This window comes from Nycticebus coucang, chromosome 14, assembly GCF_027406575.1.
Source record: "Nycticebus coucang isolate mNycCou1 chromosome 14, mNycCou1.pri, whole genome shotgun sequence".
In the NCBI taxonomy this organism is placed as follows: Eukaryota; Metazoa; Chordata; class Mammalia; order Primates; family Lorisidae; genus Nycticebus; species Nycticebus coucang.
In genome coordinates, this window is record NC_069793.1 from 72,491,038 (window position 1) to 72,504,581 (window position 13,544).

The following is a 13,544-nucleotide window of genomic DNA, read 5'->3' on the forward strand; positions in this document are numbered from 1 at the left end:
TTGAGGGAGAATATTCTGTACATTCTACATGCATGCCTGCCTGTGAGATGAGAACAGTTTGCTGTTTACAAAGACAAGAAAGGGGCTCCTTTCCTGAGACACACATGCCAGGCTAGCATCTAAGCCAAGCAGGCTTGCCAAGCTCTATCACACATGGGCAGGACAAAGCCAGAGGAAATCTTGGAAGCTATTTTGTCCCTTCCCCCAGTGAGACCCAGAGAGGACAACAGTAGGCGGCATTTCTACAGCATCTGCTCTTTGCCAGGCACCACTGTCAGTGCTTTCTTTGCAGTCTTTCCAACCTTCCTCTTTTGTCTGCATGGGGGAGAGCTGTTGGCCCTCTGCACGGGGAGGCAGCTGAGAGTAGTGAGAATGGCAAAGCCAGATCTGTCTGGTGCCAGAGTTTGAGACTTAAACACAAGGTGGGAAAGAGACCCCTCATTTTTCAAGCCTGAGAGGCAGCTCTGCTAACAGGTCACCTTTCCTGTGGGTCCTGGACTGTGGGAGAGAGTGGAAATGAAGAGGTCATTGGTGGGCTGCGTGTGATGAGCTCCTTTTTATCTCTGTGATCTGGGGCAAATGATTCAAATGATTCTGGGGTGGTCGTAAGGAGGAAGGAACATTCTCAAAATATGTATTAATCACATAGTCAGTGCTTGGCTGACTCTGTGTGTAGAGAGGAGGACAGGGAAGAGTCAGGGGGTTGCATAAATTATCAGGGATGGGCCATGACCTCTGCAGGAAGAAAATCAGGAATCCTTGAGGCAGCAGGTGTGGGAACAATGAGCAGTTCACGGTGCTGGACCGTGAGTGGTAGGGGTGGAGCGGCAGGGGATGTGGAGCCTACCCGGCAGAAAGGGATTTGGGGAAGCCCTCTATGCTGCATTAAGGAGCTCAGTTTAAGGGTATATGGAAGCATTCCCTGAGCTTTACTCTGGCTGCAGTGCAGAGAATGTCCCAAGTCACCGCTCTGGGTGGAGGAGGTGATTATGGTTAATTGTTTGAGAGAGATAATAGTGGTGGGATAGCGGGAAGCAGCAGAGGGGGTAGAGAGGAGGGGTGGATTTGAAGGGTCTTGCAGGGTAGGGTGGACAGGCTCTGCTGTTAGTGAAGAAGGAGCCAGGGGCTGAATAGCCTCCAGATTACTGTTTTCAGGTCTAATCTTCTCAGGAGCGTCTCCCTCCCAAGGTCATATAGGGCTTGACACACAGAGGCTACCAAAATACCATGTGTGTCTGTGGAATGAATAAATAAAACTTAGAACTATCATTTATTCAGCACTTCCGTGGTGTTATCATGCTCACCACTGAGGTGTGCTCACAATCCAACACAGCAGGGGGGCTTGTCTTGCGGGTCTAAGGAGGAGGGCTTAGGCCCAGAGGGTAGCCTAACTCCATTCTAGTGGCGTGGGATGGGGAGCCCACCTCCAAACCACCTTACTATGCAAGAAAAGAAATGAACTGAGAATGAACTACAGGGCAGACTTTTATAGGTGTAAGCGCCAAATACAGCAGACTTGGCCTCACCTGCGTGGCAGAACTCCTCCGCCTCCTGTGGCACCATGTCCTTGACGCGGCTGCCGTAGGCCAGGCGGGCGTCCTGGTCATAGGCCTTCAGGGTCTCGCTGGAGCTGTAGGACTTCTGCGGGGCCTTGCCCTCCTCGCTGTCCGCCGACGAGCTGGTGTAGCGGCGCTCGGCGTCGCGGCGCCGGGTCAGTGAGCGGTAAGGCTTTCTCTCCTTCACGTCCATGGCCTCCAGCCCGCGCTCCTCCACATCCACGAACAGGGTCCTCGCCGCGCTCAGGGCAGAGTGATCTGGAGCCAAGAAGGCAAAGAAAGGGTGTGAGCTCCGGCCCCAGGAGGCCAAGGCGATACCCCTGTCCATCCTGAATCTGGATTCACTCTCATGACGATGTGGGTGGAGACTCTCAGGCGGGAAGGAGGAGGGCACCCCCGCCCAGCCTGCGCCTGACACGGGAGACTTGCACCCAGGCCCTCTGAGTAGGGCTGTCTTTTCCTGCTGCTCAGCCTCTCCGCCGTGAAGATGCCAAGGACGCTGAAAACACAGGCCAGAAAGCACAGTATTTGGTAATGCCCCAAGATAAGAATAGGCCTATATAGTTCCCATCACCTTACTGGCTCCTTAAGAATGTGAGATGGATGACTGTATCCAGGCACTGGGATGAGCACTTTGTATATTATTATCTCATTAAATCATCATTTGTCTTAGGAAGTTATCACTCTATCCAGCCCTTTTCGGAAATGAGCCAAGGTATAAACAACCAAACCACACTTACGCCACCAGATTATTATATAACTGTTTGCTCATTGTCTGTTCCCTTCCACTAGAATGCATCTTCCCTGATAGCAGATGCCTTACTTGTTTTACTCATCCCTGATCTACAGCACCTACAGCAAGGACTGGTGCCTATGAGACACCTAAAAACATTGTTTAATTAACCAGATAACCAAACCCCAACTGACAGGTGGGAAAGCTGAAGTTCAGAACCTCCTTCAGGGCCGCTAAGGCAGCAAGTAACCAAGTCAGGATTGGAATCCAAGTCTGTCTGGCTCTGAAGCCTGAGTGTTTGCCATCCCTTTATGCCTCCCTGAAGCCTCTCCCGCTGAGTCTTACTACACAGAAATGTCCTTCCAGCTGCTCAGAGTGTGTCCTTCACCTCCAGACTCATCAGCACCTGGGCAGCACCTGCCCCACACATTTGGGTGTTGCTAAGGTGTCTGACTAGTGAAGTTCATAATCACCCTTTCTCTTGTTCCCCATCTTGACACTTTTGCCCTACCCTGACACACAGGATTTCTTCATTGTGATAGCACCCTCTTTCTCCCTCCAGATGTCTTCCTTAGCTCTGAGGTAGCGAAGACAACCACTACAGGGTTGGGAGATCAGTACGGGAGGAAAACAATATCCTCCACAAAGACACACCAGATCTCATATTTCTTTTGAAACATACAACCTTCTCAATTCTGGCTTTCCACTGCTCCACTTTTCACAGCAGCAAGGATACATAAAACATTCCCCTGCTTCACTGTTCTATTAGAGAAATAGCAGAGCAAGGGCCACAGTAAATGAAGCCAAGCCCCAGGTCTGTGTCTGGTGGAGCCTCCGGCAGCTGGGTCCGTCCACAGTAGTGAGTGCTCCGTACCTAACCTATGCAGTCTGTGGACAGTGTGAGTGTGTGACGGGGGCAGGGTCTTGTAAATTTTAATACAAGCTGGAAAGGTAGATGTGAAATGTATAATTTTTATATGTTATCCATTATATATTTTTAATTTCAAAAATTTCAATACTTGGCAGGCTAAACAAAACACACTGGTGGATCAGATTTGGTCTGAGGCTAGTTCTGCCTTTGATCATAAACATCAGAGGCAGAGTTTTGGCTTGAAGAGCCATATTTTTCAAAAAGTGCAAACATTTGTGATTTTATTGGTGCCTCATAATAACTGTGAAGCATATACGACAACTATTTTTATCCCCATTTTATAGGTGGGGCAACAGTGACCCAGGGCTATATGGTCTCCGCCAAAGACCACATGGAGCGTCAGTGGCAAGACTGCTACTAACTGCCATGCCTCAGGCTTCTACCTGGAGCCAACTGAGATGGGTAAGTGACAGTGTTTGGATCCCAGTTCTCAAAACATCCCTAGAAAGCAATGCTAGGGCAAGGGGCATGACCTAAGATCACACAGATATCAAATCTGTGTTACTGGGTACGAAACTCAGGGCTCTGCCATCTTGATGCTTAGCCTCCCAATGCAGGACAGTGGTCCCCTGAGTGTCTGAAAAGACCACGAGAAATATTGGGGACAGTACCTTCTACTCCAAGGTCTCTAAAACATTGACTGTAACTCATAATTAGAAAAACGTCTTACATTGTGACCTTATACACACATTGACGTGTATGTGTATGTGTTTATTTGTATAAAATGGAAACAAAAGATTCACATAAGTTATTGCATGCTGAACAATGCACTCTGATATTTCTTGTCTCATTACTTTTCATTTTTTAAAAGGCTGATTATAACTCTCTAAATCGATATCATGACTCAGTACTAGCTCTTGACCCAAAGCACTGTTCTGGTATAATTTGGATGAGGATTTATGGCAAATGCTGCCTCTGACCCTTTGCTCCAACCCCTGAGTGACAATAATGATGGTGATACTAATATGAAGATGCATTCAATGAATATTAGCCATTATTAATACTAGTTATTAATCACTCATAATAATAGTTTTAATAATAGCTAATACTGATTGAATGTTTTATCTATGATAACATCTTTAATTCTCACACCAATCTTGTGATATAGATATTATGATTATCTGCAAATTACAGGTGAGAAATTGTGAGGGTAAGCATGCTGCCTAAGGTTATACAGCTCTTGAGTGGCAGAGCCAGAATGGTGACCTAAGGGTTGAACTTGGCACGTGGATATTACTGCCGGGTGGCACTGCCTGTGTAGGCTGTGCCTGGGGAATTTCTGAAGCCCAGAGGTCATGCCGTGGTCATGCTTATGCCTTCTAGCCAGCCCTGCTGAGCCTTTAGGATCAACTCTGGTTTCCTTCTTTCTTTTTCTTCCCCAGAAGCCCTTAGTTTATTTTTTGGCAGAGGATTCTAGCAACATGATCTCTTCCTGAGTTGTGAGGCCCCCAGTCTTTTGTCTGAGCCACTTTTTGGCCTTAAAACCAAGAATCTGCCATCCATACTACCTTGTATAACTATGACATTTGAAACAGTGTTCAGAAGACATTAACATGCTTTAACCTCTGACATATATATGTGTGTGTGTGTGTGTATGTGTCTAGCATGATCTATTAGTTTCTTTTTTAAATTTTTTATTAATTTATTTTTATTTCAAATTAATATGAGGAAACACATTTTCAGGTTACAATGTTCTCACTTCCAAGGTAAAGTTCAAGTTGTAGGAGAGCTCCTCACCCAGGGGGGCCTGCTGAATCCCAGTGCATTGTGCACATTAGGTGAGATCCCACCAAATGCCCTTCCAACATCTTTCCCCTCCTGTCCCCCTCCTCTCCTCTCCCCCTACTAGACTACATTTGTGTTTTAGCATTCGTATGTGTGTTTATATATTGATTTTGTATTAGTATTGAGTACAATGGATACTTTTTTTACCACCATTCTTGAGAGACTTTACTAAGAAGACTGTATTTCAACTCCACCCAAGTAAACATAAAAGATATCTTTTTTATGGCTGAAAAATATTCCATGGTGTACATATACCACAATTTGTTAATCCATTCATGGGTTGATGGGTATTTGGGTTGCTTCCATGACTTGGCAATTATGAATTGAGCTGTAATAAACATTCTGGTGCAAATATCTTTGTGGTAAAATGATTTTTGTTCTTTGGGGTAGATGCCTAGTAATGGGATTGCAGGATCAAATGGAAGGTTCTTCGATCATTATCCATACTTCTTTCTTATAAAGAAGTTTGCAATCCACCAGCAGCGTAGAAGTGTTCCCTTCTCTCCACATCCATGTTAGCGTCTGCCATTTGGGGACTTTGTGATGTGGGCTAATCTTTGTGGAGGTAGATGATATCTTGAAGTGGTTTTGATTTGGATTTTTCTAATGATTAGAGATGATGAACATTTTTTTCATGTGTTCCTTGGCCATTCATCTGTCATCTTTAGAGAAGTTTCTGTTCAAGTCTCTCGGCCACAATGGGGTTGTGGCTCAGTGCCTGTGGCTCAAGCGGCTAAGGCACCAGCCACATACACTGGAGCTGGTGGGTTCGAATCCAGCCCGGACCTGCCAAACAACAATGACAACTATAGCCAAAAAGTGGGTGGGCACTGTGGCAGGCACCTGTAGTCCCAGCTACTTGGGAGGCTGAGGCAAGAGGATCGCTAGCCCAGGAGTTTGAGGTTGCTGTAAGCTGTGACACCACAGCACTCTACCCAGGGCAATAACTTGAGACTCTGTCTCAAAAAAAAAAAAAAAGAAAGAAAGAAAGAAAGAAATGGGGTTGTTTCCTCTTTTCTGATTAATTTGAGTTCTCTGTAGATTCTCATTATCAGACCTTTGTTAGATTCATAACACGCAAATATCTCCCATTTCGAAGGCTGTCTGTTTGCTTTAGTTGTAGTACCCTTAGCTATGAAGAAGCTTTTTAGCTTCATCATGTACCAGCTATTTATTTTTGGTGTTGTGCAATTGCGAGGGTGGTCTTCCTCATAAAATATTTTCCTAGGCCAATATTTTCAAGTATTTTCCCCACATTCTTTCTAGAATTTTTATTGTTTCATGTCTTAAATTTAAATCTTTTATCCAGTGAGAATCAATTTTTGTCAATGGTGAGATGTGTGGGTCCAGTTTCAGTTAGTTTTGGTTTCAGTGGCTAACCAGTTCTTCCAGCACCATTTGTTAAATAGGGATTCTTTCCCCCAGTGCATGTTAGGCTTATCGAAAATCAAATGACTATATGTGGCGGGGTTCATCTCTAGATTCTCTGTTCTATTCCATAGATCTACATCTGTTTTCGTGCCAGTACCATGCTGTTTTGATCACTGTAGATTTGTAGTATAACCTGAAATCTAGTAACATGATGCCTCCAGATTTGTTTTTATGTCTAAGAATTGTATTGGCTATTTGAGGTTTTTTCTGGTTCCATATGAAACAAAGTACTATTTTTTTCAAGTTCTTTAAAGTATGACATTGGTGCTTTGAGGGGATTGCATTAAATCTGTAGATTGCTTTGGGAAGTATGGACATTTTAACAATGTTGATTCTTCCCAACCACGAACATGATATGTTCTTCCATTTGTTAACATCTTTTGCTATTTCTTTTCTCAGGGTTTCATAGTTCTCTTTACAGAGAGCTTTCATATCCTTTGTTAGGTATATCCCAGGTATTGCATCTTCTTTGGCACTACTGTAAAAGGAATAGAGTCTTTGATTTTATTCTCAGCTTGACTGTTGGCATATATGAAGGCTACTGATTTGTGGGTATTGATTTTGTATCCTGAGATGCTGCTATACTCCTTAATCACTTCTAAGAGCTTTATAGTTGAGTCTCTGGGGTTTAAGATCATGTCATCCACAAAGAGCTAGAGTTTGACCTCTGTCCCCATTTGAATACCTTTATCTCCTCTTGCCTGACTGCGATGGCTAGGACTTCCAGCACTATGTTGAATAGCAGTGGTGACAGTGGACATCCTTGTCTAGTTCCAGATCTGAATGGAAATGGCTTTCAGTTTTTCTCCATTCATATGATATTGGCTGTGGGTTTGCTATAGATGGCCTCGCCTATTTTATTAAGTGTTCTGATCATGAAAGGATGCTGGATAGTATCAAAAGCCTTTTCTGCATCAATTGGGAGAATTATATGGCCTTTGGTTTTGATTTTATTTATGTGGCAAATTATATTTATGGATTGATGTATGTTGTACCAACCTTATAACACTGGGATAAAACCAATTTGATTATGGTGTATAACTTTGTAAATGTATTGTTATATTCTGTTTGCTAAGATCTTATCAAATGTTTTTGCATCGATATTCATTCAATTCTAGTTTCTTGATCAAAATGAAGGCTCTTGCAGATCTAGCCCATCTTATGTCCCTCTTGCTGAGCCCCTGGCACTGTCCTGGATGTTGCAGTAATTGCAGCCTCTCTGCCTTTGTGTGCGCTGCTCCGTCACTGTACCTGCAGCTGGCTGGACGGCCTGTTTCAAGGCTGCCTCTCTCCTTGACTACAGTTCCTTGAGGGCAGGTCTGGCTTCCAGCACACATAAGATGTCTGTTGAATGAGTGAATTGAAACCAAATGAATAAAATTACTTGGTGGCTACTTTATTCTTTCTTACGTATCTTTTTTTTTTTTTTCTTTTTCCCTAGGTTAGTTGGAGGGTACATACAATTTGGTTACATTATTAACATTTGTAAGGCAAAGTCTGAGTTGCAGTTGAGTCCTTCACCTAGGAAGTGTGCTATATATTACTACATTGTACCCCATAGGTGGGAACTTACTGACCCTCCCTCCTTCTTGAATTTAATTGTGTCTTTGATACAAAGACACAATTAATTGATCTACTATTTTGATCTACTATTTTCAGATTAGTACTGAGTATATGGGATGCTTGCTTTTCCATTCTTTTTTTTGGCCAGGGCACTTTACTTAGGAGAATAGTCTCCAAATTCATCTGGGTGAATACAAAGGATGTAGTCTCCATCTTTTTTAATGGCTGAATAGTATTCCATGGTATACATATACCACAGTTTATTATCCACTCATTAGTTGATGGGCACTTGGGTTGCTTCCATATCTTTGCAGTTGTGAATTAAGCTGCTAATGTCTTGATGGCAAAGTAAATTTTTTCTTCTGGGTACATACGTAGTAATGGGATTACAAGATCAAATGGGAGGTCTACTTTCTTACCAATCTGAAATGACATAAAATATTGGTAGTTCACTATTAAGTAAAATATGAAGTAAGCCTAAGACCAAATTAGAGCCATTGCTTAGATGTATTCTTTTTAAATTTCACAGGTAGCCTGGGCTTGATCTACGTATCCCTCACTGACCAGCAGTGTGACCTTCAGAAAGTTATTGAACCTCCCTGTTCTTCAGTTTCCTCATCTGTGAAACCTCTCAGGGTCGTTCAGAGGATTAAATGAGTTATTATAGGCCCCTGGCACATATGGTCCCTGGTACACAATGAGTTCTCAATATGTGTTAGCTATTTTCATCAGAAAATAAAAATGCATTTTCTTTTTAAAAGGCATAATTTAGAAGACTCCAGCTAGATGTTAGTTATAATTGAAGAAGGAACACCCCCTCAGAAGCATATGTTAATAAGGCTCAGAAACATTTTAGGCTGTTACATTGGAGGGTGACTATTTCTTCTTATCAGTATGTGCCTGTTGACTGAAGACACTGACTTCAAGGTGAAGGCTCAGTAAGTACAAATTATTAAGAACATAGTTACCAAGTTCATAGCTTCCCTGTCACAAAGCAGAGGCAGGGAGAACATTTGCCTGATTTTCATTTCCTTTTAATTTTTTTATACATCTTAGGCTTAATATAGTAATCTAGTAAATATTTACGTTCTTTGAACAGATGGGAAGTCGGTCATGGTTCACACTCACATTGGCATTGAACAAAATGAGAAAGAAGAGTTTGGGCTGGAAGAGGAGTAACAGTGGAGAAATGCTCCCCTTCAAGCGAGGGTCTCTAGAGCAATGATCTTGAGCCCCTGGGAAGACCCACCTTGGATCCTGCCACTCCATCCATGGGATAGAAGCATGGGCCACATGTCCATGCTTAAATGTATTTGCTCTCTCCTTACCCCCACTGCCCGTAAACCCATGCACCTGACAGCATGTGCGGCATCAAGACCTGACCAACCCTGCTCCCCCCTTGGTTGCCGAACAAGCTGCCTCTCCCAGACTCACACGCTCTCTGCAGTCCCGCAGAGCCCCTGCCCTTCCTCAGGCATCCTGCACTCCTTGATGCTGCTGGGCGCTGTGTGTGTTGTTTAGTGGGCTCACCCTATGGAGGCACCAGAAGGAGATGGGAGGGCAGGAGGGTGGTAGGTGAGAGGTCAGAGTGTGCTCCCCTTAGTCCTCTGCCCACTCCAGGTCCCACCAGGTGCCCCACATACTGGACTTTGTTAATATCCTTTCCTGCCCTCACCTGTCCCAGCCCACATTGCGCTTGTTTCCCACTGTTGCTAGACCCTGGGTGTCTCACTGTCATGGTCGGCTCCTCCAGCCTGGTATGTCTCTGTGTCTTCATACAGTCTGCTTGGCTAAACCGTGTGGGGTGAGCTCTGTTTCTTGTCAGGATCCTGACTGATGATACAACCTCACCCATTACTATCTGGTTGATTGTCTGCAATCATTTCGTCATCAAGCTAATAATACCAACAGTCACCACTTCCTCAGGGTGTACTGTGGGCTGGGCATGGATCAGGTGCTTTAGTTAGATGATTTAATTTAGTCCTCAACTTCCCTCCCTCTGTGACTTGCTCCCATTTTTCTGATAAAGAACTTGAGACTTGGAGAAGTTAAATGACTGACTGGCTTAAAATCACACAGGAAGGGAATCAAGAGCTGGATGTGTCCTTCCCAAAACCTTCTACCATGACAGTGATACAACAAGCTTCAGAGTCAGTCCTGCTTGGGTCACCTCTGGCTGTGCGGCCTGGGACAAGTACTCTGGCACAAGAGGGTATACTCAATAGGTATAAGGGATAGGAAAATTATTACTATCAATGTCACTGTCGTCATCATTAAGATGCTGTTATTTGTAAACAATAAACTATGTAATTACTTTAAACAGAGTAAGTTAAGCAGGTGATTATGTTCTTGGAAACTTGAGTAGCAAGTAGCTAAAGGACAAAACTTGCCACTTAAGTTATTGCAGGCCTTGGGCTGAACATGACCCCCAACTGTGGCTCCCACTGAAGTGACAATCAGGACAAAGAGCACGGCAGGGAGGGACAGAAAACTGTCACTGAGCACAGTCATCAGATGTGGAAGATCCCAGCAAGGACTTGGCTGCCCCCTGCCCCAGGTGGCACAGCTTCCTGAAACTCTTCTCCAAGGAAAATCTGAGCACCACAAGGGCACCTTCAGAGAAGAGTTCATTTCTCCAAGTGGTTACAGTCCAGCCTTGCACACCAGCCTTACGGTGACAGCTCACTGTCCCTGGTGTGTCCACTGTAATATAAGGACCGTCAGCAACAGGTGCTGTGATAAAGTATGACTATAGCTTTCTAAGCTTCTCCTTATGCTGATGTGGGCTCAGTTTTGGTCTGTCAGTGGGAAGCAGAGTGGGCCTGGGACCAGAGAAGGGAAAAGAGACCATGTATCAAACACAGTGCTTCCCGCACACCTCTGTGAGAACTGTAGTTCTCTGCAGGTCATTTCTCTGCAGGTGAAATGACCTGGCTGGTTCATCAACTTCACACATCCAGTAAACGACAGGCTAGGACCTGAACTCAGAGTCTTTGACTCTAAAATTCACATTTTTTTGTTTTTGATTGTTTGATTTGGTTTTATTTCCTTTATGTGACACTGGGCTTGGACTTGGCTTCCAGATCTGGAAGGTTTGAACAGGGGTTAGAGTCCTGGCAGATACCCAGCATTGCTGGTGACCAGGGGTCATTGCACACAGGAAACAAGCCTCTGATGGCAAGGTGACTACTGGGAATGGCACAGCTCCTCCAGTGCTGGGTCCTACGGAGGTTATTTCCAATTCCTATGACAAGCGTGCAAGTTAGGTATTGTCCTCTTGTTTTCTATTTTTTCTTATTTATTCTTATTTTACCAACGAGGTAACAAGCCCAAAGACATTGAGTCTTGCTCTAGATCACATAGCTTCTAGTGTCAGGGTCTAGATTTGAAACAGAAGTAAACGTTTAAACTTCAAGAAAGCTGTTGAACACCTAGCACTGTAGGCTATTCATTTGTTAAATCATTGCGGCGTCCATTTTCTGTCCTCACTGCTGAAAGGAGATGTCATAGGCTCCCTTCCTCCCACTTTCCCCTAAACTGAGTTCCTACCCTACTGTGCCACACCATGTTTGAAGCATCAGAGGACAGACAAATATGTTTCTGGCTTCTAGGAGCTTCCATACAGTGAAGGCAAGGAAGGTCACCACGGGGGGCCCAAACCCAGGCCAGGTGGGCCAAAGGTGGAGGCACACTAAGGGACACTCCCCAGACACAGTAACATCTAAACCAAGACCAGTGAATGTCGAGTACAAAGTGAGTCAAGCCAGGTGGTTGTGAAGTAAATAGAAAAAAGATGTCTAGATTTGTGGCTTTCAAATTTGTCTAACCTACAGTAAAAATACACTTATATTAAGATCATAATCTAGGATGCACATACATTACAAATTTCTAGCTAAAAAATTTCAGAAAGCTATGCTTAACCTTACTGCAAGGGCAGAATCCGATATTTTCTATTCTATTCTATTTAAACAAGATTATGAATGGGGCACCAATGTGCACTTTGAAAAATACTATTCTAGGTCACAGGATGGATGGATGAACCTGGGAGACAGAAGCCCAGTTATTCCTGGAGTTCAGACAGCAGGGAGGGACAGATGTGTGAGAGCTGTTTTGCTCTTCTGTTAGAGGGCTTGTCAGAGGTTGGAGATAAAGTTCGAGAAATGAGGATAACCTAGGAAGAGAAATAAAGCAATTTCCATCAACAATAATAGAAGCGGACAGTAAAGGCAAAATGCATGTGGCAGAGAGAGCCTGTCTAGGGAGACCTGGGAGGCAGCTTGCCCTCCAGCCACCTTCCAGAGGCCCTGATGCCTGGGGGCTTGAGAGAGGCTGGATCTGGTCTGGAAGAGCATCAATAATCTCCGGCTTAGGGAGAGAAGTGGGAAACAAAGATTTTGGTGTTTGGGGACAAACTCAAGAAGCAAACTTGGGTCCTTCCTGTGGGCTCCGGCAATATTTATGAAGGGGTAGGGGCCTGGAGCACTGGCAGGGGGCTCCAACAGACAGGATGGCACTGCCAGGAAACCTCTGCTCTGGCAAGAACCCGCAGGGACATGGGGGCTGTTATCACCCCAGGTTACCTCGCAACCCCAGACATAGCCAGAAACAGGCCAGGAAATTGACTGAATTCCTGCTGGAGTAAAGTTTTATAAGTTTTTCTTAACATAAGCACAGGGTGATATTTTTAGTTCTTTGTGTGTCAAAAAAGCCCATAAATATTTCAGTGCTAAAATGTGTTCCACAAAATATAAGTCCTGGGTAGTATCTGTGTGTATATATAAAATCATCAGGAATTTTCCTTTCCTTAGTCCCTCAAGTTTGGTCTTGCAAGTCTTTTGTTTTAAACAGGGGTGGGGGCACCTATTCTTGTGCTGAGTACTGTGTTGGGCTAAGTGCAAGAGCAGAGAAGGAGGCATCGTTATCCCCACTGTACAGATTTGGAAATCGAGGTTCAGACTAGCAAAGTAACACTGAAGTTCACACCAGGCCTGGAATCAGGGAGATCTAGCTCCCAGGTCCAAGCTCTTTGTTGTAGTCTCCAGAGCACAGTTCTCTGTCCCTGTCACTTTGGGGAATTTGCTGCCTTTTAAAATAGCGAGAGAGGGATTACAGTAATAGCGGCTAAGGGCTTTACTTGCATTACCTGATTTAATCCTCACTCCACGATAACCATCTTCCTTCTGCAGGCAAGCCAGGACTGACAGAGGGTAAGCACCTTGCCCAGAGGGCCGCAGCGAGAAGGTGGCAGAGCCAGGATTCAAACCAGGGTCTGTCCCACTTTGAGGCTCAGGCTTTTAGTTATTACCTATATCACTTCTCACACAGATCATCCTTTATTCTAATTGGTACAAATGTTCTATTCTTTCACTTTTTAAAAAATGGTATTAATTCTTCTGATGAACCGAGTTAGCACCTGCCGGGACTCCTGGGAGAAGTGCTTTTACAGCTGTTTCTTGATGCGTGCCCTGCACAGAAAGAACACTGTCGGGACAGGGAAAGGGCTTTCCTGGGAACATGGTGCAGCCCGGCTGTGGGGACATCCCTA

At 44.4% G+C, this 13,544-nt stretch overlaps 1 protein-coding gene across 4 annotated transcripts in view; it reads right to left on the reverse strand.

Annotated features, from left to right (window-relative positions):
- Positions 1-13,544, reverse strand: part of TENM4 (teneurin transmembrane protein 4) — a 799,143-nt gene that overhangs the window by 437,361 nt on the left and 348,238 nt on the right. For all 4 annotated transcript variants that reach the window (XM_053561449.1, XM_053561450.1, XM_053561451.1 and 1 more), the window contains one exon: positions 1,527-1,814. In XM_053561449.1, the coding sequence (XP_053417424.1) occupies positions 1,527-1,814 (288 nt within the window). The remainder of the gene's footprint in view (positions 1-1,526; positions 1,815-13,544) is intronic.